General features: G+C 46.1%; 1 protein-coding gene across 1 annotated transcript in view; it reads left to right on the forward strand.

The window, feature by feature from the left end:
- The window catches only part of PLCL1 (phospholipase C like 1 (inactive)), a 179,568-nt gene extending 171,861 nt beyond the window's left edge, over window positions 1–7,707 (forward strand). Inside the window, exon 6 of the mRNA XM_058809274.1 lies at window positions 5,962–7,707. Coding sequence (XP_058665257.1) covers window positions 5,962–6,144 — 183 coding nt within the window. The 3' untranslated portion in view covers window positions 6,145–7,707. The remainder of the gene's footprint in view (window positions 1–5,961) is intronic.
- The last annotated feature ends 17,212 nt before the right edge of the window (window positions 7,708–24,919 follow it).

Here is a 24,919-nt window from a genome sequence, read left to right on the forward strand (position 1 = left end):
TGTCCCAGCAGTTGTCCTTAGGTTAGGTGCTTGCTGGCAGGAGGCTGCTGGGATGTGTCACCTTAGGGCTGAGTGTCTTGGTGAGGCAGTGAGTGCCCTCAAGGCCTTGAGTGCTTCTTGCAGGTGTGGTTTTGTCTTTGAGACTAGTGCAAATATCAGGTGCAAATGGGATTTTTTCCCCTGAGTAAGGAGTAAGCCAGTTGGGATGTACAGAGCAGCCAGGGTTGGTTCTGTGCTTCCTGGTGCTTTTCCCAGGAGAAGGAGCTTGGGTTCCTACCCTGTGCAATGCAATGACAGGCAGGAAAGCCTGGAGCCAGCATCCATATGGCTGATTCATGAAGTAAATGGAGAAAAGGTAATATGAGGAATAATTTGGGTTAGATGCAGAATTAGTAGGAGATAGTTCCTGTTAACTATCCATCTCCTCCTCTCTGTCATCATCCTCAGCCTTGTTCTCCTAGGTGTCCCAGCTGCTGGCTACACTGCATTGAGCAGCTCAGCCCTAGAGCTCTGACCTTGGTGCTTGGCACAACCTTAGATAATTTCATTTGGTTTTCTTTGTGTAACCTTGTGTCAAAACTGCACACAATAATCTATTCCACAGCAGTTATGCTTTGCTGCTCTTGCTTACAGAGATTTAGCACTTTATATGTAATGGGGACTGCCTTTCCCTAGGTGGATGTTTTCTTTTCCATAGTTCTCAGATCTGTTCTCTGTGTGATATAATTGATTCCCAGTTGTTTCCTTCTTGCAAATTTTTGCTAGACCCTACTTTGGGAAATGGGAGAGAAGGTCTCTGGTTGTCAGTAACATGCTGATATACCAAAATGAAATGCTCAGTTTGATGTCTGAAATCACCAGCACATCCTGCAAAATGTGATGACTCAGGCCCCAGTGAGCACTCGGTCTGATCACCTGATTTATTCAGTGTCAAAGTTGTTGCTGCTTTCAGCCAGGTAGAAATAAGCTCTTGCATTTGGTTTAAAATGGGTAAGTGAGCAGATGTGTCCAAAACCCAGACCTTAAATGATAAACCAGTAGCACAAAGAATGCCATTTAAGTGCCATCTTTTATATTTGTGGCCTTTTTATTTTCCTGTTAGGAAGTGAATTTCTGCTGTGCAAGGGTTTAAAGATAAATTGGCAAGTTACATTTGGACTCTGCTTTTTCTGTGGTGTAACTCATTTTTGCAATCTTTTATTTTCAGCGTGTGAGAAGTGATTATAGCTTTGTGTCTAATCTTTGTGTACAGTAATTTTTCATGCCAGGATGTGCATTCTGATCTCTGTCACAGACAATAAAGCAAAGCTGTTGACAAACTCTCTGCAGTAATAATGAAAAGGGTGGGTTTTTACAGTCTGCACTGATTCAGCAACACTATGTTTTTGGAGTAGTCTGTTCTGAAATGTGAATGTATCATAATCAAATTCAAATCAATTGTTCCCACATTTAGCTTTGAAGGATGCATGGAAAAATATCTGCTTTTTGTAATAAGTTTAACATAACAGTCTGATCTTTTCATTAATGATTTCCTACCCAAGATTACATTTTCAAAGCCATATGCAATCATTTAATTGTGTGCCTCCTTATTAATATTAAACACAATTAGTCCTACTATGACACTTTGAAAATGCACCCCTTGCAGTAAATGCTGCCTCCACACAGAGTATCCCAATGTGAGAGCAGCTCTCCAGCATTTGGAGTCCCTTGGCACAGATTGTCAGTGCTGTTGCTGTGCCTGTGTTGCCTCTGAAATGTGGAGTGGCTGTTTCATTTGACTGTGTCTGGCTTTTTCAGCCACCCGCTGGCATCCACTGGCATCCTCTGGAGATTTTACTTGGTGATTAAATAGTAATGAAAGAGCTTGGCTCTTTGAGAATAAGTTAAAAAATAACAGTAATATCATGAGCGTGATGTGGGATGGGTGTTAAAGCCTCTGTTATTTGTTTGTATTTACTCAGCCCTTGAGGATTGGAGAGAAAAGCTCCCATAATGTGTTGTCAGAGAATGTGTCTGCTCAGGAGATAAGCTGCTGTCTGCTTTAGCAAGCAGCAGATTAGAAAATGGCTTTCACAGCTACTGCCTCAGCCTCCCTGCAAACACAGCCAGTTTGGAACGCCAGGAAAGCCCCAATGAACAGTGTGGGATTTTCTGCTTCACCAGGAGCAGTGCAAGGTGTTCGTGTGGGCACCTGGCAGTGCAGTTCACTCCTGCATGGGCCCACTCTTGCCCTTGGGGGTGCCACAGCCTGGCCTCTGTGTTGCAGGTGTTTCCTAGAAATCACAGAAACAGTCATTATTAGTGTACATGCCCATATATTTATATTTTCGTAGAAATATACATGCAATGTGTAGAAATAAATAATATTGTGAAGTTGAACACAAAGTGGTGCCACTGACCAATCTCAGCTTTCATTTCCCCAGCCCCAGAGTGAGTTGCTGTTGGATTTAGAGCTGTCATCTTGACTCAAAAACTTTGGTATTTGATTTGAAAAAAAACCAACTGAACCTACAACTACATGGAATTTGTCCCATCTGTAGCCATTGCCAGTGTCTGTCTAGAGCTACTTGTGCTTCTTAAAGCCTTTCATGGCTTGTCACAAGAACTGAACAATATTTAAAGCCATGTCAGATGATGGGTTTTCTAAGCTATATTAACCTGTTAAGGTAAAGACTTAGAATCTTGCAGTTGCTTGACAAGCTGCATTATTTGTCCTGTAATGTTAATTTGTGCTGAGGCTCTGCAGTTAGGTGTAGTTAGGTGTATGAAACCTGACTTTTAATGTTCCCAAGGCAAAATGAAAATGGCCCCTTGATCAGTTTTTGTTAGAACACTTGATTAGTCTCTTCTGGCTTAATTCACTGTCCTGCCAAAGTTTAAACTTTCTCATGAGTTTTTATTTTCAGAAAGGCTGATGATACCAGTAGCAGAAGGGAGATAGATGGATAGATGCTGAGGTGGAGTGTCATGGTCTCTCCTTGTCTGAAGGAGAGAGGCTTTGTTTGTAAGTGTGAGCAGGATGGTTCTGTGCACAGAGATGCTCACAGACTGGTCTGTGAAGGTTGTTTCAATGCAATCATGCTTGTAAAGTTTACTCTAGCTTCTATCCAGTATTTAGTTTGTTAAGGTGTTGACACAATTTTGCTGACATTCTTCTTAAGTGGATTATGCTCACAGCCAGTTTTCAAAGCAAACAGATGGCTCTTCAAACGGAGCATTGCACACAGATTTTTTTTTTATGTGTCTCTAGAATTATGACAGCTCTGTCAGAGAGGGCTACTTTGTCGTTAATTTTCTCATGACAGATGATTCAAAATAATTTTTGCTTCTTCGTATTGCTCAAAGGAACCAGCTGTTTAAAAATGAAAAGCACAAGGAGACTAAGACAAATCAATTGGTCTGTACATGAATGGAATTGCACTATTTTGATAAGTCCACTTCTGTTTTTAGATCACTGTAAAATAAGAATGTCTTCAAAATATTGGAAGTATGCTCAGGCATGTGTTTCCTCTTGGAACCCAAAGACATATTGTGCATTGCCTCAGACAAAATCTGTAATCTGAACTGCCTGTTTACTCAAATGTGAAATCAGAATATGTATAAGGGACAGTGGGTGGCTTGGCTCTTTCACGTGGGGTGTGAAGTCCCTTGGCTTCTGCAGACTTCAGGTGAGAGTCTTGGCAGGGCAGACTCGGGCTGCTGTCCCCAGGCAGTGCATCTAATCCCAAATAGTGTCTGTCCACGTGTGTCCCAGTCCCTGGACAAACACAGTTTGTGGGCCACCCTGAGGAACATTTCCAAGCTTTGACCTCACCCTGCAAAGGGGTTGCTTCTTGCACTGAGGAGATTTTTCTGTTCTTGGACATGCACACACAGTGCCAGGTTTTGGTTTGGAGAGGTTAAGGCTGCAAAGCATGGTCACACTGATTTTTCCCTGTTTGATGGTGAAGCCTTTAGTGTCCTTGGTCCTGTGTGCATAAGAAGTAGTAGCCAGAGGTATTTCATCCTAAACCCAAACTATTTAAAACTGCATTTGTGCAGTTTGAAGAGATGGAAGATGTATTGAGGAGATAGATTGAGAACCCATTCTGGTAACATTATCATGTTGTTAATGATAGGTACTTTGTTCATTTGTTGGAGTTGTCTCTGTCACTACACACTGCCACTATTCCTGTGCCATTTGCAGACAGGGAGGGGACACCAAGGTGGGCTGGGTGTGCCAGGCAGCCCTGGGCTCTTGAATTCCTGCCTACTGTCTTTAACCATAAGCAAAACCTCTGACATAGAAGTAAGTTCAGAGCTATGAAAAATATCTGCTGCATAATTTATTCTTGTTTTGTTTTTTCACATTGTGCCTGCTGACTGGATCCCAAGCTCTTTGTCTGTGTATTCCCAGATCTGTCATGCTGCTGAGACACAAATCCCTTCAAAAGAGCTTCACAGCAAATAGCACAGAACTGTTCACATAGTCCCAGTGCTTTTTGTTATTCTCACACTGAGTTGTATTCCCAGCATCTGGATGGTGATTTGCATCGTTCAGCAGGGACAAATTTGTGACACCAGGAGATGAGGCAATCGTGTTCTCAGGCACAGGCTGCTGTCCCTGGATGACGTGGTGTCCCACGTGGTGTTTACCAGTGCTGCAGCCTTGCAAGCCACCATTGTTCCTTTCTTGTGAACACTGTGTGCAGGGGTTCAGACCCTGTGAGTCCAGTGCCAGGCACTGGCAAAAAGGGAACTGTGCTCATCACTGTAGGATAAATCCTTCCTTTTGGCTCTGGGGAAAGGGAGAGCAGAGATGCTCCTGCTGCTGGAAGGTGTCACACTGTGACTCATCCAACCCATCTGATTGGTTTGGAGAACCCAAGGAGGGGAAGTGATCTGTCACCCCTCCAGTGAGTCCAAGGTGCTGCTGAAGTGTCTCTTGTGTCCTGTGAGGCCACCAAAGTACCTGTGATTTGCAGGTGGTCAGGCTGGGTGGCAGGGATCTGAGTGTGACATTTCAGTCAGTGGAGGAATTCCTCATGAGTGTAACCAGTACAGCTGTGCTGTACTGCAAGCTGTGCTTGGGGTGACATTAGGAGAAGAGGAGCTCAAGTTCTTACTGATACTGAGTTTTAATAACCAGATGCATCTCCTGGCTTTTATTTATTTGTATCCTGTAGCTCCAGAACCTTGTTGCTTCACAGCACTTGAGATATCAATATTGCATAAATATTCATTTTGCCATTTCTGAACCCCAACTCCTTAATACAAATTTCATGTAACACAGTTTTCCTGATTGTTACAAATTTGATTGATCTCCTGTTAGTCACCTCACGTTTACAGGCTCTGAGAAGATACAGAAGCAGTGTGTTCATTCCCACTTGCCTTCTTGAAGGTCCCAAACAAAATGGTTCAGAAGGCTTCACTGGAATGCTATGGGATGATGTGTTTCATATGGGCACAACTTTGCCTGCCCTGCTCAAGGAGGGCCCCAGGCTGGGTGTCAAGTCCAGGTGGAAGGAGGGGTGGGTTATCAAGGTCTCTCAGCTCCTGAGGGGCCCCTGGCTGGGAACACACAGCCAATTGCCATGGGGGATGTGATGCCAGGGAGCAGTGGCCTGGGGAGAGGGGTGCCATGTGCCATCACTGCCCTGGCCCTGGCAGGACCTTGCTGTTGACTGTGGAAGAGGAAATGCCTTCTCCTGCAGCCTCCTTCTGTTCAGGGTGAAATTACCTCCCAAGGCTGGTGGCATGCACGTGGGAGGAGTCTGGTGCCCATCCCAGCCTCTCCAGTGCTGGCTGCTGCCTTCCTCACTGCGCTGGCACCAAGCTGCAGGAGGGGCTTCAGTCCCATTTCCAGGGGGCAGAGATGGTTTGAGATGGGACCTGTAGGGACACGGGAGCAGTACTGCTGCTTTTGGTCCTGAGCGATGTGTGCAATCCCTGACTCTCTCCTGCATGTCTGTGCATCCCCAGGGCCAAGGAGATCTCCTGAAGAACGCCAAGAACGAAGCCCTGGAGAACATGAAGCAGATCCAGCTGGCGTGCCTGTCGTGCGGACTGAGCAAAGCTGGGAGCGGGCAGGCAGATGCCAAGGCAAAGCGGGGCCTGGAGGCAATACAGGAGAAGGATACTGGAGATGAGAATGGGAGGCTGTGAGAGAGGGAGAGCTGCCACATTTGTCACAGATTTCAATAAGTCTAAACTATTTTTTTAAAGCATTTAAAAATTCACGCAGGAGTGCCCTCTACAGGGTGTGATAGTATTAAAATCCTCACAATGTCAGTATTTTAATGCAGTTAATTTATCCAAGTTAAACTCTGGTAGTGAGATTTCTAATGAAGCCAAGCTGTCTGTATGCAAGTGCGTGTGTGTGTGTGCACATGCAAATCCTGTAGACACCCCTTCATGCATTGCATTAGCCATTTGCTAATCTATTCCTTTGTCATCTTTGCCTAGGCTTATTCATTCTGAAGATCAAAACAAATTGAGAGCACTTGTATCAGTTTTGGGCTTTACTTTACTCTCCAGCTTTTATCATTTTACTTATAGGTTATATTACTGTTACACTGTTCAAACAAACAGACAAACCACAACAAATTTCACTGACAGCTGTTTTTGTGAGGACAAAGCTGGTGGTTTGCTGCAGACCCTGAAGGTGATTTTTAGTGAACAATTACAGCCAAGTAAACAGGATATGAAATGATCAGAGTTGCTAAGTAGATTAGCAGTAGATTTGAGGTGTATTTTTTGCTGAATTTAGCAAACTGCTCTTCAGGATACACCCAGACAACACATACTAACGTAAGAACTAGCTAATTTAGTTTATTCCAGCAAAACATTGCTACCTTGTAGATCTGCAAGAGAGCTACAGTCTTTGCTGATAGGCATTAACTTGGGTAGTAATGACCATAGCTAGTCAGCCCTGTAATTATGGGGAGAGCTGTGAATACCCTTTGGTGGTCATGAACGCTGAAGGTGACCTTCAGGCTGTTCTGGAACAGCCAGTGGTGCCAGTATTAAAAGGAAGGTTTTCCAGATTTCACAAAATGTGAGCTTTAGTGCAAGATGCGTGAGAGGTCAGGCCTTGCTTGCCACCTTCTGAGTAGATGTTGGAGCCAGCTGGATGAAGCAAGCAGGCTCTGGCCTAATGTTTTTGTGGTTGAAATCATGCTGTGCTAGAGATTTAAAAGCAGGGCTGAAGAACTGCTACAGGTGTAGTGTAGAGAAATAGCTTGGGGAAAAACAGGGTGCCAGCATTTTTGTGCAGCAGTTACAAATATCCTAAGACATGTCATGTGTTTAGGGAAGTTCTGAGAATTGGCTGCCTCTTTGTGCTGCTGTGGAAAGGAGACACAGAATGTCCCGGAGCATCCTTGTCACTCCCGATGTCCGGCCCATGTGTGCTCACAACATTCATTTCAATTGTTTAAGTACTGTGCTTGAGTGGAATATTTGTGTTATCTTTAACAGGACTGTTTTATGGTTATAAAAAGACTATATTTATTTAAAGCATTGCTTTTATTTTTAAAAGCTACTTTTTAAATTAATTTGATTAACAAATATGCTAATTTTCTGAACTTAACAAAAAGTAATTGCTGAAAGTTTGATCATTGGAAAATCTTATATAGCTATTGTGTTAAGTTATTTTTGACTTCTTAATAACACTATTATGTTCATGTTGCACATTACTGAGAGAGTAAAGCTATGAAACAACTTTGACCCATGATTTTGCAGTGATTTTACATGAATCTGGATAAAGGTGGGTTAGAGTGGGTAAGTTGCTTCAGAGAAGGTCCTGCTCTAACAGCAGCTGTGTTATGGCAAAGGTTATAACTCAGGTGCCTTAAATACCATTTCAGTAAAATTTGCAGTCCTTGTTCAGATCCAGCCTTAAATGCTCTGTTTATCTCTCCATTGGATTATGAGTGTGTATTCAGACTTCGCTGAGGTCTGGAGAAGTGTCTTCTGTGTTTCAGGCAAGGCATAAAGCCCACATCAATGGTGTAAGTGTACATGTTCGTGTTTTGCCATCTTGGGTTATGTTTGTACAAAAACAACACTTGGCCTTCACTGCTTACAGTTAGGGATGATGGGAACTGTTACCCCAGCATCATCAGCTGCAAAGGATCAGCCTTTGGAAAGCATCCCTCTCAGAAGGGAGAGGTTGCTTCAGGCAGGGTGAGTGGCTGGCCTCTTGGTGCTTCATTTAAATCTAGAAATATCTTGATTTTCTCAAAGGGCTGTCCTAATGTGTCTACAGGAACTGCTGGCAAAATACCTTCTCTATGTTAGGAACAAATGAACATGAAATTACAGAGAGAAGGGCTTCTTTCTGTGCTCACATGTAGAGGGGGTACTACATGGCTCTCACTCTGGATCATTAGGAGAACCCAAAGTGGCTGGATGGAAGTCCCATAGCATGCACACACCCCTTTCATACCATGTTTAGCATTCATGTCATGTCCTGTGCCAAGGTCACACATTCTGTGCCAAGATACAGGAGCAGAGAATTTGGGGCACCCTGGATTGCCCTAGGCACTTGGGACTGTTCATGGTGCTGGCACCCAGAACCCCACAGCTGGAGCAGCTCCACCCTTCCTCCTGCACCAAGAGAGGGGCTGGCAGCAAAAGCTCATCTCACTTCCTCTGAGCTCCTTTGAAATCGCTGGGAATGGAAGTGAATGATAAAGTGCCAGTTGGTGTAATAAAAATTCAGCCTTGAGGGCAAACACATGGAAAAATCATATCCAGCATCAGCAACAAACACACTGAGGGGACTGAGTGCCTGGCCTTTTTGGGAAGTGTTTCATGGCATGCCTGGCTTATTGCAGTGGAACAACAGCCTTCTCTGGGCCCTGTGCTGGTGTGATTTGCCTGATGTCCCACGTGAATGGGTGGGTATTATCTGTATCACCTTTGTGGGAGTTATGTCAGGAAGGTGCTACAGGCATTTGCAGTTGTTTACAGTGTAATTGAACAGCTGGAAATCAGAGAAGCTCTCAGGGACTGGTGTGGGGAGCTGTCTGTCAGAAGGGAGCACAGGAATGAATCTACCTGAGTTGACTCTGCCACTGAGTCCTCCATCTTTACAGTATTTGTTTTCTCTGTCATTCTCTCGACTGTAAGATAAGACTGATGATGTTTTCCTTCCCAGGCACAGATTAATTACACATTTCTGGAAAACCTTTGAGTTTGTTCTTGCTCTCAGGAGGACAACCAAGCACTGTGACACTAGTGTCTGCCAAACCAAATCCTTCCACTGCTGGTGAGCACTGGTGAGGCAGCAGGTGTGGGAAGGGCTGAGCCACCACACAGTCACCACTCCCAGGGGCCTCGGTTCCTCCAGGGAAGAGGGATGTCTTGTCCATGTGCTTGTGTGTCTGACCCCACCAAACTGCACCTTGGTCAAGTGTGGCAGAGGGGCAGCCACCTCTCATGTGTTGAATTCCTGCATGTTTCCCAAGCAGGGATGGGGCAGGCAGCTCAGAGAGGTCCCAGCATGGGGCACAGGGCTGCAGTGTGACCTGCACATGTGAGGGGACACTGGGGCCATGAGAAAAAGATGGATGCAGAGGTTTCACTTGGATTTTGCTGCTTACATACATGCATGAAGGAATCCAGCCATGAAGTAGGGGAAGAAGCTGAATTAGTCCAGCTGTTCACAGGCCTGATTAGTCTTAAATCAGCAGGAATAGTTTTTACCAAATTTCATGTGCTGACATGACCAGCAGGGCTTGACCCCTTTCCCCTCCCTTTCCTGAATTTGGCATGACTTAAAGCACCATGCTGTTCCACTGCTTTCTGTATCATTTTTCATGTATTTAGTTCCCTGTTTTTAAAGGGCTAATGCAGCTTCCCAGTGCAAAGAAGGTGAAAGTTTTGTTCCTCTTTCTGAGATTCATTTCCCAAAGTGGATTATCAGATAATTGCATGCATAGAGAGTGCTTTCCTTTAGGATATACCATCTCTCCCATCTCTCTGTTCAGTCTAAAACATCAGGTCATAGCCTTTTTGGCATCAGTCCCACTCCTACAGGGTTAGACAGCAGCCTCAGGCAGGGGACTGACTCAGGAAGCTTCACAAAAAAAGGTGAGGGGGTCACAGGAGCAGTGTCTGCAGGTCTCCAGCACTTGCTGTGGGGCTGAGCATGGTGGCCCTGGCTCATCTCTCAGCAGCAGTCGGTGAAGTACACATTCTATAAACCAGGATTTGGTTCTTTTTGGCCCCTCTCCCTGCCCTAGGGAGGCATGAAAGTCCATCATTACCATAACATGGTGCCAGTGAAGCTGTCTCCAGATTGGCACACCAAGCAAAGGGCAGCTGGGGAGCCCTGCTGGGAGGTGTTTCACAGGTCCAAAGCCTGAGTGTTCTTTGACGCTCTTCTGGCACCGTCCTGGCAGGTTGCCTTTGCACAGTCTCAGGCAAGTCCCTGAAAAAATGTTTCCTTTTTGAAGTGATGTTGAGGGCTTTGTGAGTTCAGTAACCAAGATGTGACTGACCCAGCCAGAAATGTGATGCAAGTTCTGTCTCACCAGCTGTTTCTCTGCAACAGAGAGTACTGTGTGAACATGGCCTTGATCAAGCAGGTCATGTTTTAAATGAGGATGTTACACTCTTCCTGATTATTTGAAACACTTTATGAATAAATTGCTTTTGCAGAAAATACTCATGGAGTAGTTCTAAGAAAACACGCAGACAACAAATTCTCAGCAGACAAATCTTAAGCAGGAGACAGTGTTGTGTTTGACAGCTGTTTGCTGTGCACAGTCCACACCACCTCCTCTGGGAACTGGAAGAAAAATGAATGATTCCAAAGGCAAGTTTGAGTTATTGATGATGTTAGAAGTTTTTTCCCCTGTTAAGTTTCACAGCAGAGACTCATTCATTTAGAAAGACATGAATATAGTAGAATTGGGAAGCAAATGTGAGGCCAAAAGTGTGCTTGGAGAGGAGGTGGCATGTTGAGTGTGGGGCTGTGCATGGGGGAGCACTGGGTGAGAGCCCAGGAGGAGCCATCAGGCCCCTGCAGTGGCAGAAAAGGGCTGCTTGGCCAGGGAGCAGTCTGGTAACCAGCAGAAGGTGCTACAGGAATTTGTCCATCCCTGACCTGTGGTTTACTGAGGTGGGAGAAAGAGGATTAATTTGGCTTGTCTGGAAGCACGTATGGAGGCTAGAGATGAATTATTTGTGTGCTTCCTCAGATAGTGTCTGGTGAACAGGCTACTCATAAAGCAATTATAAACAAGATAGAAGTTATGGACAGCAGGAGCTGCTGTGATTATTTATGGTGCTGATGGATGGAGAGGGGAGCTTTGCAGTTGCAGCATGAGTGTGCCCATTGTGGGGGAGAAGCTGCTGCTGCTGCCTCCTGCCCCTGGCAAACAGGGCAGAGTAGGGGCTGCTGCTGTGCTGCATTGCTGGGTCCTTCCAAGGTGGAAGGTGAGTGTGCTGAGGGGCGGAAGCAAAGCACTGAAGAGCATACTGGTACTGGCAAAGCCGTTGCTTGCTGGTGTTGATGTACTCTGCCTTCAGGATTCACCAGCCCTGACTCTGCTGTGCTTCGCTGGTTTGCAGCAGCCTTCCTGCACAAGGTGTTTCCAAAGCCAGGGCAGCGCAACTAGAGCTGAGCTGTGCCACCAACTCCCCTTTGGACATCTGGTTTGCTCCTTTTCTGTGTGCTCCTTGATGGACTCCAGTTTTTATGGAATCTGAGCAGCAAGAAGGAAATGCTTTTGGGCCAGGCCGGTGGGCACCCAGTCAGTGATCACAGGGACCCTTCTCTGGGATGTGTGGGCTGCCCTGGGCAGGTGGCAGCTCCCTCAGAGATTGCCTGGTGCAGCTGTTTTTAGGAGGCTCAGATGAACCACAGCAAAGCCAAGCTGTAATTTCTCCTGCTGATGCTGTAACTACTTTTTGCTGGTATCTTCTCTTTAAGTAACTGGTTATCCACACAAACTGCTCTGCTGATTCCTAGTGAGACCCATCCCAGCTTCCCACTGCCTTGCCAAGGCAAGCAGTGTTTTGTCCCAGCTCCTGAGGGAGAAGGGGGCAGCGCTGTTTCAGGACTGCTGTTAGACTGTGGTGTAGAAACAGAGTTACTCTGGGGGATTTGATGCACTGGCCATGAAAACCATGTAGAGGTGAACACCCACAGGCAGCTGATGGTGTGGCAGGGCACCTTTGTCTGATCAGCTGAAACATTTTGGAAGGAATAGAGTATGGAATTGAAATGTCATCAGAGTAAACCAAAAATGCTGACTCCATGAGACTGGCTCAGGTTTGCAAACTGTTTGAGGTTGGCTTGGACTTGCTTTGAGGCACATGGCCCTTAGGGCAAGCAGAAGATGATCCTGTATTTCTGGAAAGCCTGCTGTAGTATTTAGGGTCTGAGGCAGGATGTGTGCAAGTGACTGCCTGCAATCCAGGCTCCAGGAGTTGGCAAACCCAGGTGTCTTCTTAAGTTACTGATTCTAACTTGATATCTCTTAGCAAGGTGATTGCAATTAACCAGTAGCTGAGAGTCAGTTGGAATTGCCCCCTCCAGGTCTCAAAGAGATATGTGAAAACTGACATCATGGTTTGTCTCATTCTGTGCATGGAGGCTGTTGGCTGGGATTTTTTTTTTTTTTTTTTTTTTTTTTTTTTTTTTGTTAATGCTTAAAGGTCATAATTACCATCAAATGAGCACAAATATCCACAGGAAAAAATGTTTCTACTGGACATCAAATTAAGGGTAGATGAAAGTCCCCATTGTGGAGTCAGATGAGAGCATTAATGAAGACAGAAGGATATCAGTTTTGATTTCTCTCATTATTTTGTGAATCTGGATGTGAAAATTGACCGAATAGTATTTATTAATGATGTGTATGGGAAGGAGGCTTAGGCCTGGTGAGGAATTTTTATGGGGTAAAATAAAGCTTTACACCATAGGGCCTTTGGATCCCAGCTGTCCAGCAAGGAAAATACAGCTCATGTATTCTCCCAAGTTCCTAAGGGAACAGATAGCTCTAAGCCCTGCCCTTTTTTCTGGTAGGTGAACAGAGCACAGACAATTCTCTGAGCCACATCCTGGAGAGGCTCAGCTGCATCCCTGTGTGGTACCTTCCAGCCACTGAGAGCTCCTCAGGAGGGGCCCAAGGGGCTCAGAGAAACTGCACAAACAGCAGCATCTCAGCACCATGGGGAGAGCAGGGTTTCTCCTGAGCACTGCCTGGAGCAGCAGTTCTGGGCATGGGCTGCTGGCCTTGTGCAGGGCAGGTTTTCCTGGGCAGCTGAACCCTCTATTTTCAGTGAAATAGGTAAGCCATTTCATTTAGGCAGCCATTTGTCCCACCTGGTTTAACTGTGCAGTTATCCCAACATGACTGTTTTATGCCATGTCTTACAAGTATTTATAGTGGAAACCTTTTAAGGGAAACCAAACTTTAATCTGCATAAAAGAGAGCTGGCTGTGACAGCTTGCCACAAGGTGTACACTTGTGCAAGGTCTCGTGATGTATCTCTATGGTCATTTGTCAGGTTCTTTGAAGAAGAAAATGCAGGGAAGCTGGTGGGGATTCAGGTTACCCTGCAGACATAGGGGCAGATGTTTGCATGTGGCTGCTGTTTGCAAAGAACAGTTTTGTCATAATAAATGATTGAATCATGCAATGAATTTGCACATCTGCAAAACCAAAGGACAGGGAGAAGGGGTGGCTTTCAGTCCCACAGCCCTTGTGCTCACTGCCCCAGGTACTGGGGCCTGAGGTGGACTCTGGCTCTGCCATGGGGGGAGCAGCTGAGAGAAACCCCTGTAGTAAATGCCAAATACTCCTGTCCCAAGCAGGAGTCACAGAGAAAGTGACAGAGAGGAAATGGAGGCCTGCCAGGAAGCTGAAGTGCCACATCTTGTTTTGTGTGGCACTAACATTGCAGCCTGGCCTGATGGGAACATGACAATAATCTGCAAGGTACTGCAGTAGGTACAGGGACAGTTTCCTGAAATTAGGGAGGTCAGCACTGGGGATCCTGTGGGGTCTCTGCTTTCCCACATAACATGTTTGAGCCCCCACAGTGAGGCAAATTAACCTTTTCCCTTTTCCCTGGCAATGCTTTTCTAGCATATCATGAATCCTCTATTTCCTACTTCACTGAAAACAGTTGCACCTTCTCCTGGGAAAGGGAATTTGATTGTAAGGAGTTCAAAGAACAAAAGCTGAGCAGGTGGCTTTCTAGATTATACAATTTTCTTGGCAAGAGCTACTTCTCTGAGCAATGTGCCTGCCTGCAACAGAGAAACACCAAGAGCACTCTAATTCCCTGGTACAGGAGCAGCAGCAGCTGGAGAGTGAAGGCTCTGCAGAGTGAAGCTGAAAGGATGAATCTGTTTAACTGCACATCCCATTAAAACCGGTGGCTGGACGGAAAATTGCCTCTAACGGCATCCAGAAGGGCTGAGACGTCAGACAGGGATTTGGGGCGGTTGCCTGTGTGATTATGTCTGCCAGAGAGACTCAGAGTGGAGCACAGCCCTGCCAGAGCTCCTGCCAAGGCAGGGTCAGCCCTGGGGCAGGGGCAGAGAGGGCACTGGGGCCTGGCACGTGCCCTGCTCAGCACTGGGGGGATGCACGGGCACAGGAGGATGCCAGAGCAGGGTGAGCACCCCCTGAGCTCGCACTGCACTTTAGCAAGCGAATGTCATCTTGGAAAAGGCGCCTCAGCCCTGTGAGGTCCCTGCTGAGCGCCTGCTTTGTGCCAGATGGCAGTGGAATAGGCCATAAAAGCTCTGTTTCTGTAGTGCCCATTCAAGGAAGGGAGAGTTTTGTCCTCTTTTCCTGGAAGAGCTCCTGTGAGACTCCTGGACTCCTGTGCCTGGGACTGTCATTATTTTACTGTTTACTGTTTTAACAGTATTGCACCCTGCCATGTTTCTGCTTCCTGCCTCCATCAGGCGGGATAGCTTGTGCTCCCTGGACACACGAGGGACATGGAGACAGCGCAGAGTTTGGCTGATGGGGACCTGAGGTCAGTGGCAGAGCAGGGCACCAAACTTCTCCCCGGGAGTGCAGAGCAACTCTTTGCCTTTTCCATGCAGCCCTGTCCTCTGTGAGCTTCCAAGTCCAAGATAAAGCTTTAACTGCAGGGTTAAGCTTTTCTTTAAGACAGATGACAGAGAGCTGATGAGGGATAAAGGTAATTAATGACATCAGTCTGTCTTTCAAATACAGGTTGTTTTGTGAGTGATTGGACAGAAACTTCTGAAAGCAGAATTTAAGCAAGCATAAGATTAGTAATCATTTCTGCCTGGTAGCCTAAATCTAATGTCTTTCACTTAGTAATCCTTCTTTCAGGTCAATGAATCTTCTTTTAAGAAGGAAAAAATATAGGTTATACAAGAGAGTTCAAGAGTTTCACTTATCATGTGAAAGGGATTTAGAGCTGTTTCCAGCATCTAAACTGCTTCCACCATTTAAGGGAACCTATGCTGTCATCTCAGAGGAAACCACAGAGACATCTCCTCTTACGCTGTGCTGATGCACATTATGAGGGTTGCCCAAAAATGCTTCAGTTACAGAATTGTCCTGGTCCCTTCATACAGTGGTATCTGAGCTCATCCTTTGGGACAAGATCACATACTTTTTTTTTCCTCAGAGATTGTTCTATATGGACACCCCAGTCTGCACAGGCTGCAGGTCAGCAAACTCTGTGTGACTACTCTTTGCTGCAGTGGAACTGCCCGTGTATCACAATGATGGTGGGAGTTTTGTGCTGAAGGGGAGCACAGAAGACCAAAGGTTTCCTGCAGCTGAAGCACATTCCCACTGTGGGTGGGACATCCCTGTAAAGGGCTCTGCACTGGCAGGGGTGTGCTGAGAGCTGAGGGCTACATGTGTGAGGTGTCTTGTGTGAACCTGTGGGAGGATGGCAAATGGCCTTTGTGACTGTGTTCCACTTTCCAGTGGAGGAGGTGAGCCAGAGTTGGGTGTCCTGTGTACCCTCACTTCATGGAAAAGTGGCTTCTTTGACTGTAGATGAACTGACAGAAGAGAAGCTTTGTTCTTTTGAAGTGCAGTAGCAGCTCCCATTGGTTTAATGGATGGCTACAGCTGAGCAATGGAAAACTGGCAGCAAGGTGAGAGAATAGGGCAGTTAACTGAACTAAAGAAATTCCAGCCTGTGAGACTGTGTTTTGTCAGTACAGTCCCTCATGCTTTGGTTGAGCTGTATGGCAGTGAGCTTTCCCAGCTCATCCCCAAGGCAGGAATTGTAGGGAATAAAATAAAAGGAAATAAAGATAGTGTAGACAGTAATCTCACCCCTAAGGAGTTGCAGCTGGGCCAATTATCAAACATTAGGAACAGGCCTGACTTTTACAGCTGTAAGCAATGAGAAGCAGAGTGCTATAAAAGAGTGGGGTGGCTGGGTGAGAGGGGAACTGGAGTTGGTTGGCTGCTTTGTGAAGAAGGAGGAGTCAGTGCTCTGAGAGCTGCCCATGAGAAACACCAAGAAGGTATGGAACTTTTACTATTGGAGATAACAGTATGGAACCCCTGCAATGAGATGCCAACAAGAGATGATGTCAGTCTCCACTTGGCAGTCAGCTGGTGTACTGCTGACCTGGGTGGCCGTGTGAGCACAGCAGGGTATTGCACAGTTAGTCCCCAGCAGTAAGTGTGGTGATGTGCTTTCATCACCCAAGTCTTGCCAGAAGGAAAAGAGGAGCACAGAGGTGCTGGCTGGTGGTCAGGGCTCTCTCATTCACCCCCACCATCCTCCCTGTTCCCAACCTCTGGAGGAGCTGAGGACACCCTGCCAAGCCTGTCCATCATTGAAAGGTAGTATCCCTCCCTCACAAAAAAGCAGCCACTGAGGAGGCTGCAGCAGCAAGAACACAGCTTGGGGACCTGAGCCAGCCCATTGTCACATGGAGAGATGTGACTTCCTGAGTGCCTCCGTCTCCTCTGGCACCAAGGTGAGAGCAGCATCTCCTATGCTTCTAACAGGTGAATTTGGCTGCTTCCCATGGCCTCTGGAGAACAGCTTTCCTTGCCTTCATCTCAGAGGGAGGTTGGGCATAGCACAGATGCACCTCAGCCCAGGAAGCCTTACCCTAGGTTTTGTGGGGAAGCACATTTCTCAGCCTGACCCACTGCTGAGCTGGCAGCCTGTCCTCTGCATGAGCAGCTGAGATTTTCTGTGCTGCCTGAATGCCCTCCCAGCTCTGAAGGGGCTGTTCATATCTCTGCTTGCTAAGGCTTTTGCATTGTGGTTTGGTGGTGCAAACCACTCTGTCACTGCTACTGAAATTGAGGCAAGCTGGAGAGCCCATACCACATACCCAGGTAAGGTGGTAAAATGAGCCCTTTCTGTGACCTGTGTCAAGAGAAGTCAAGGAATTGGTTTCCTGTAAAACCTGGTTTCCTGACAATCATGAGGGTGTGTGAATGACTGCTGACTAACCAGGAGGGAGAGGAGAAGGGACAGGAGGCCTGGTGCAAACACAGTATGTTTCTGTGGGGAGTAACTTGTGCTGTGACTGTGGGAAATAAGGAGTGAATGTCTCACCTTCACTTCCAGACTGTACAGTTGAAGCCTTCCTGGATGGGGCAAAGGTGAACAAATGTGATTTCTTTTAATCCAGCCTACCTTTTCATTGTACTCTGGTGCAGACATGAAACAAGTTGTACACCACGGGCATGATCTTCAGCCTGCTAATTTTTTCAATATTTATTTTACATTGTTTCAGATGCATTTAAGGGAATATAATTTATTCACCACCCATCTGGCATCTTTATCTGAGCTTAATATTCATCTGCGGTTTGAGTAAAATGAATATTTCACGCTTTAAATTATGCATGTACATTATGTATGATGCCAGTACTGCTGCCATCTCAGGCTCACAGACCTGTGCAGTTACCTCAATCTCACATATTTTTTGGTGCTCCCTATTAGAGGATGGGGAACTTTTGCTGGCCTGCCAGAAGCCATGCCTGTCTGCAGCAGACTGTGTCCTGTAGGATGCAGAGGGCGAGGCTGGCAGAGCTGACCTGTGCTGGGAACTTAAGAGCTTTCTCCTTGAGCAAAAACCATGAGCCTTTTGTTTTCCCTTCAGAACAGTGGCTTTGCTGCTCCTCCTCTACCTCCATTTTCCCCTGGTTAGCAATTTCCTGATTGTGCTTTCTGCATTTTATTCTCCCCTCTCCCTTTCTTCCCTTCCCTCCCGGTGAGCACGGTGCTGCTCCCTGGCAGTTGCCATAGAGATAACACCCTTATCTCTGTCTCTGCTTTTCTCTTCTGCCCCTCTGGCAGAGCCATTTGCATCATCCCAAATGTGCCAGCCTGCCCTGCTCCCTGCCACGTGAGCAGGCTGTCCTGCAGAATGATGAGCTGAGTGCCCCTGTCCCAGATGGGTGCCTGAGCCCCTGGATTGTGCTCCAGGCTCCCAGGAAGTTGCACTGATTGGTGCAGTGCAGTGAGGGACACTGAATCTCCAAGTAGTACTATGGCAGGAGTGGGCCCAGAGTTCCTACTGGCTGTTCCCAGCTCTGTGCCTTGAAATCTCATGTGACTGTCAGCCACATGTGGCTGGGCATGAACAGTGCCATTTTCCATGGGGAGAGCCCCCAGTGTCTCAGGGTCAGCTCAGAGTTGGAGTTTGGGGTCCAAGGGCAGCAGAGTCCCAGTTGTTTAGTCCAGGATAAGTCCTGTAATATTCATTATTTTGGGAGGCAGCCCCCCAATGTCAGCCATGTGTGACTGGATGCATGTGGTGGCCATTTTCCATGGGGAAAACCCTCAATCCACCTTCTACCTTCACTCTGCCAGAGGCCCTGATCTCCTTGGTGCACTGGCCAGGGCAGAGTGCTGGTGTCTGTGAACAGAGGAGTGCCATAAACCCCTGTTGGGTGGGGTGTACAGCAGAGAGGCAAAGGAGGAGCAAGGGACATCATCAGGGTCAGTCCTTTCAATTCCCTCCCTCAGTGGCCTGGTGTGAGTTCAGGTTGCTGCCATCTGTACCTGACTCATAGCAGCACTGAGTGCTGATGCCTGGCTGAGAGATGAGAGGTAACTGGTTTTCCTCCCAATCTAATCTCACACCCCAGGGAGAAGAGATCATGTGGAAACAAAGCAAAGTACTGAGAGTTAGTGTCCTCTGCTGACCTCATGAATATGATTATCTGAATGGATAACTTTTACTTGGCAGCCTTGTGCATGCTGTTCTGGGTTCAAAATAATCAATATGCCTTCAAGAAGCTTATCCTAAATCCTTCTGACAAATTATTAATAGAAGTAATTTGAGCAGTCAAACTATACAGAAAACTTAGACTTTTTCCTGTTCCAAAGCTTGGCTGCTGGGAATGCAGTATGCAAGATAATAATTTTGCCTTACACTTCCCCAGAATGATTTTCTGACAGAAGAGAAGCTTTGTTCTTTTGAAGTGCAGTAGAAATAGCAACAGAGCTACTCCAAACTGAGTATAGATTTGATCAGGTGCAGATAGGCACATGGAAGAGTCTGTATTTTCCTCTTGTGTTCACAGACATTTACAGGAAACGTGTCTTTCTATGGCAAAAATGAACAGAACAGCAGAGAACCTTGAAAAGTTCAGAAAAGGGAATGTATTTGAACAGTTTCTCAAGCACTGCAGGACAAAACCTGTCCTGCTTCCACCTACATTGGAATGAAGGAGGATATTATGAACTGAGTGATACTCCTAATGTGCAGTACCAGTTAATTGTTGGATGTTCCAGAAAATATTCTCTTTGTCACCTTCAGTAGGGCACAGGGGATTTGACTAGGGGTGGAATCACAGAGAGATGACTGTCTTCCCTGCAGAGACCCAGATGGAAGAAACACTTTGACAGGGTAAATTAGATGCAGGACAAAGACCTTCTGATCACAGCTGGTTTCAATGGGCTTATTTGAATGGGAAAGCTCTGAGCTGAGGGCAAACTTTGCTGATGACTCAGTTGTGTGTTGCAGTGAAGGAATTGTAGGGTTTTTATTTTCAGTACTTCTGAGATTTCCTGTTCCCTACTGACACTGCCACTAAAATGTTAAAAGATGTGAGGGGATGGAAAACAGTCCACTTGTGGTGTTTGCTTTCCTGCTGAGCACCACTAGCAGAGCAATTTTCCCAATCAGTTATAACCCTAAGAAAATTTTGCTGCAACTTTGTAAAATCTGACTCTGTTCTTCAAAAGAGGAAGCATAGCCTATAGAGAACACACTGACTTGGCCCTCTGAAGCCTAAAGCTGAGTTTGAGATATCTCATCTTGTTTTGGAAAAGTGCCTAGTCCTTGTCCACTTCTTAAAAATTATACTTTTCTAGTGAGGCTGGGCTGTTCCTGTTGCAAGTTTTTCCTGGCAGTGGCAGTACTGTATGTTTGAGGTCCTGCCACCACAGCATCTTGATATTGTCTGGAGAATTCTTGCTTTAACTGTAGGATACCTATACAAATTGAAATGTGGGATGTGGAAAGTACATCACTAGTTCATATAAAAATGACTTCTGTCATCAAGTTACTCTCCAGGACATTGGATTGTGGGGCAGGGCTATTCGGCTGTTTGACAACTGTCACTGCCTCAGGATTTCAGGCTTTACTGCTATTAAAGATTGCTGCTTGTCCTGTGGCTGATGGATGGGTGTTTTGGGCCTCAAACTGTCCCAGCAGCACTTCTGAGACACAGGACTGTAACTACGAAATAGTAAAAAAAAAAGTCACTACTTTCTCCCCCTGCTGACTAGGGGAAAGAGATCCAACAGATAACAGCTTTGAGATAAAGCCAGATGTGGATGTATTTTCCCCAGAACTGGAGCCTCAAGCCCTGTGTTTCTGGTCCCAGCAGCTGCACATGTGCACGTCCCCTCTGGGTGGCTGACCTGTTCTCCCATGGAAGCAGCCATTGACTCCAGAGCCTGTCTGGTTTCTGGGGTAGCAGCAGCACCATGGTGGGAGTGACAGTTTTAATGTCACAGCACTGCTGAACCATGGTGCTGAAAGAAAACCAAAGTGGCTGAAGCCAGTGGCTGTGCTGGCTGGGTGAAAGATGTTCCAGATGTCCTGAGCACTGTGTAATTTCCAGAAATACATCTGCATTTCTTCTCCCACAGTATTCTGAAAAAAGCTGCAGGGCAGCAGCAGGAGACACAGGTGGCCAGCAGCTCCAGCACACCCCAGTCCTAATGGGAAATCTAGTCTCAGCACATAAAAATCTGTCTGTGTGCATCTGTGTCAGAAGCAGACACTGAATTTTTCACTTTTTTCTCGTGCCAGAGGGGCTGCCTGCTCACCTGGCTCTCCATGAGCATTAGGAACTCTCTGGGGCAGCCTGAGCACCAGCTTGTTGAGGGCTTGTTTTGGGAAACTGGTCATGACCTCACCTTTGTAGGGCATTGTGCCTGTGGTGTCACTGCTGTCACCCTGTGGTGCCCATGGACAGGGCCCAGCACAGCCCTGTGGTGCTGTGGATATCCTGGCTGGGTCAGCATGCACAGCCCTGTGGCACTGGGGTTATCCTGGCTGGATTAGCATGCACAGCACCTGCCTCTTCCAGAGACAGATCACAAAGCAAACGAGATGAACGTATCCCATATTAACACATCATCAGTAGCCAAACATACAAAGGAAGAAGGTGGTGACTTCAGTGGAAGTCATCTGAGTGAAGCCAAAGGTGCTTATAAATGTCCACTTCTTCTTGCCAAGATACTGTTTGGGGAAAAAGAAAGGTTCATTTTGAGCATAAGCTTGACCTTGCTTTAGGGTTGGAGAATCCCGGAAGTTTTTGTGTTTGTTTGATTGTTTGTTCCTTCTTGCACTGATTTCCTGGCTATTCCTGCTTGAAGGCTTTACTGGACAATGACTAAATCCTTTTGACTTGCCTGCCAGAAAGCAGATCATCACAAGAAAAATATTTAATGTGTCACATTTTGCAGACAAACCCAAAAAGAACTTGGATGCTTCCCTTTCCCTGAACTTGCCCCCAGATCTCACTGGCCATTTTATTAGAGCAATGTGGCAAAGCCTGCATTGCAGTGACTTCAGAGGAGCCTCAATGAGCCATCTTTATCAAAGATTGGCCCATACTCCAAGGAGAAACCTGAGCTGTGCTGCCTTTGGGCACAAAAGTTGTGATACTTCTGTTTTGTTTAAGGTCCCACTAAAAGGTTTGTGTGACCTGGTGCACCAGGCTCAGCACTGATGTTAAATGGACCCTTTGTACTCAATGTTTTATGCCCCAAAAGAGTGTATTCAAATGCTATTGTAACAATAACCTGTCTCTTGCAACAAAAGTACCGAGCAAGATGCTGGATCAAAGTCATCTCTTGGACCTGATGACAGTTTCCTTATTTTGAGACCACTGAGTCAGAAAGGAGCTCCTCCTGAGCATGCCGTGCCCTCAGCAGCTGGATGTCCACCAGGTAAGTCAAGATTCCGTGCAGTTCCAGGAACTCTGCTCAGTGCTTGTTTCCCAGGAGAGGTCCAAGGCAAGGAGTTGGTGACCTTGAGGTATGACCTAACCCCAAAAATGGAGGTCTTTGGATTATCACTTTCTAATGGAATATTGCAATGAGGTACCTGAACCTGTTTTAATTACAGTGATCCATAAAATTGTCATGTCTGACACTTTGCAGGGCAGTTTGTTGGTCACCACAATGTCCAAACCTGCCCTCTCAGGCAGAACTCCTCCCTAGAGCAGGGAGAAGCCTTGTCCTGATGTCTGGACCTTTCTGGAGGCCTGGGAGTATTTGCCCTCAGCCAGGTGGGTGGTTGGGCAGAGCTGTGGCATGGGAGGCCACAGTTCCAAGGGGCTTGTTGTCCCTGTCTCCCCACTCAGGGCTGGGATGGTCTCGGTTTTGAGGCTGCTGGGATTTGAGTATGAGGCTGATTCTTCAGTGGCAGCATCTGTTCTTAGCTCTGCCTCAAAGTTTTGTGCAAGTTCTCTAGCAAAAGTAAAGTTTCATGAGGAAAGTCTAACTACAAGTCAGCAGAGGCGGTAAAAGGGAGTGGGTAGGAAAGAAACCTGCTGACCTCCAGTCTATTTTAATTATATGTTGTAAAGTAAAGGGGCCTTGACTATGCCAGTCAAGCATCCTCAGGGGAATAGAACTATCTGCATGTTTTATCTTCAATAACACTGGGTTTTTTTTCATTTTCTATAGGGAATTAAGCTGCTCTTTCATGAGGTGGATCTGGGGCAGTATGTGCCTGTGTCCTAAATTCTTGATAAGGAGAGAGGAGTTATGTAACTGGCACCAGGAGATCAAAACTCCTGCTATGCTGGGCTCACTCAGTAAAAATGGTGTCAGGGGAAAATACATGCCAAAGTAGGCTTAAATAAACAGCACAGAGGCAATGGACCTGAATGACATATGGAAGGGTTACAGGGAAGACACAGTCATTTTAGTAGTGATTTAAGAGTTTAAAGGAGCAATGACAGATTAGGGGTAAATCCAGTGTTCATCTGTATGTTGCAAACAGCTGATATTTTCATAAGAAAGATTTTTAGTTTACTTTTGGGTTTTTTTCTATCCAGTCTTAGCTGTCTGGTGTGAAATTTGGCAGTGTGTGTTGGATCAGAGCATATTCCCACTGAAACCCAGTGTAAAGGCTTCCACAGCCTTGCCAGTTTTCCAGGATCTATCAAGCTTCACAAATATTTATCAAGCAGATAAACTTTCACAGCAACTCATTCTAAACCATTGAAGTTATTTCTTGGAAAAGATAAAATTTGTTAAGAAAAGAAACCCTATTAAAATTTCCTGAGAGACAGCACTCCAATGACAACTAGCCTTCTAAATGCCCAGCATAAAAAGGAAGAATAGCATGGTATTTGATTTCCTGAGTGCTAAGAAACAAGCTAAGGACAACAAATATTGTCCCTGTTTGGTTTGAAATGGAGCCTGTGCAGTCCTTGCAGTTCTGCAGGGTTTTCCCACCATGCTTGGAGCCTGCACACAGGCACTGTGTGTGTGTCTGTCTGTCTGTAGATACTTGGAGCTATCCAAGGAGGCTTACACTGCTCACCTTTCCCCCACTCCTGATGGAAATATAGATGGGCTGTAGCTCCTGTCTAAACCTGCTTGGTTTTCCCAGGTTTTTAAAGAGTTATTCTGTTGTGTCTGAAAAACAAGAGGAAGACTGTAGCCTATCTTATATTGTTCATGTGTATGCTACATTTTGGCTTTCTCAGGATTCGGTGTAACACAGGGGCATTTTCATTGGTCAGAGCCCCCTCTCTTCCTCAAGCCTAATAAATCAACTATAAATCAGCCCTGTAGTGCTTTCACAGTGCTGGGGCACATACAAGAGGGGGTCTGATGGGCAAATGCACTTGGTAAAAGGCCAGACTAACTAGAAGGAATCCCAAGTTAAACAGAGACCCTTTAACTAGTTTCCATTGGGCTCTGATGAGGTTACAGCAGGATGTGTAAAGGCAAAATAATCTCTCAGCACTCAATAAGAGCAGAAGGTCTATAAACCCTGTAGGATCATTGGCATTTCTTGCTCTTTGCCTCCCATTTCTGGTCTGAAAACTGTCAAGGCCCCAGCCTCTTCAGAGCCTCATCACTGCCAAAAGACACTCCTCCCTGGCACTCTTAGCTGTCTGTGGAACAGAAGGATCCACTGGGAATGCCCCTGGTGTCCCTCAGTGGTGATGTGCTATTCTGCATTGATTGCAGAGTCGTGATGTTGCCTGTGAAAATGAGAGTATGCCCACCTTTGTTAAATGTCAGTGTTTTCAGAGATGTGGAAAGAGATACCAAAGGATGTGGGGAGATGGGAAAGACAATGTTGCTTGCTTTTCCTTTTAGGGATAGCTGAGTTTCACAGAGATGTTCCACTGCTTGGAAATGAAAACCAGGGTGGGAGATAAAGGTTTAGGTATAGCAGCAGTGCAGCTGGGGATGCTCATTACAAACAGCATGTGTCATTATGGTGGGGTGG

This window comes from Ammospiza caudacuta, chromosome 8 (genome assembly GCF_027887145.1).
Source record: "Ammospiza caudacuta isolate bAmmCau1 chromosome 8, bAmmCau1.pri, whole genome shotgun sequence".
NCBI classification, from domain to species: Eukaryota; Metazoa; Chordata; class Aves; order Passeriformes; family Passerellidae; genus Ammospiza; species Ammospiza caudacuta.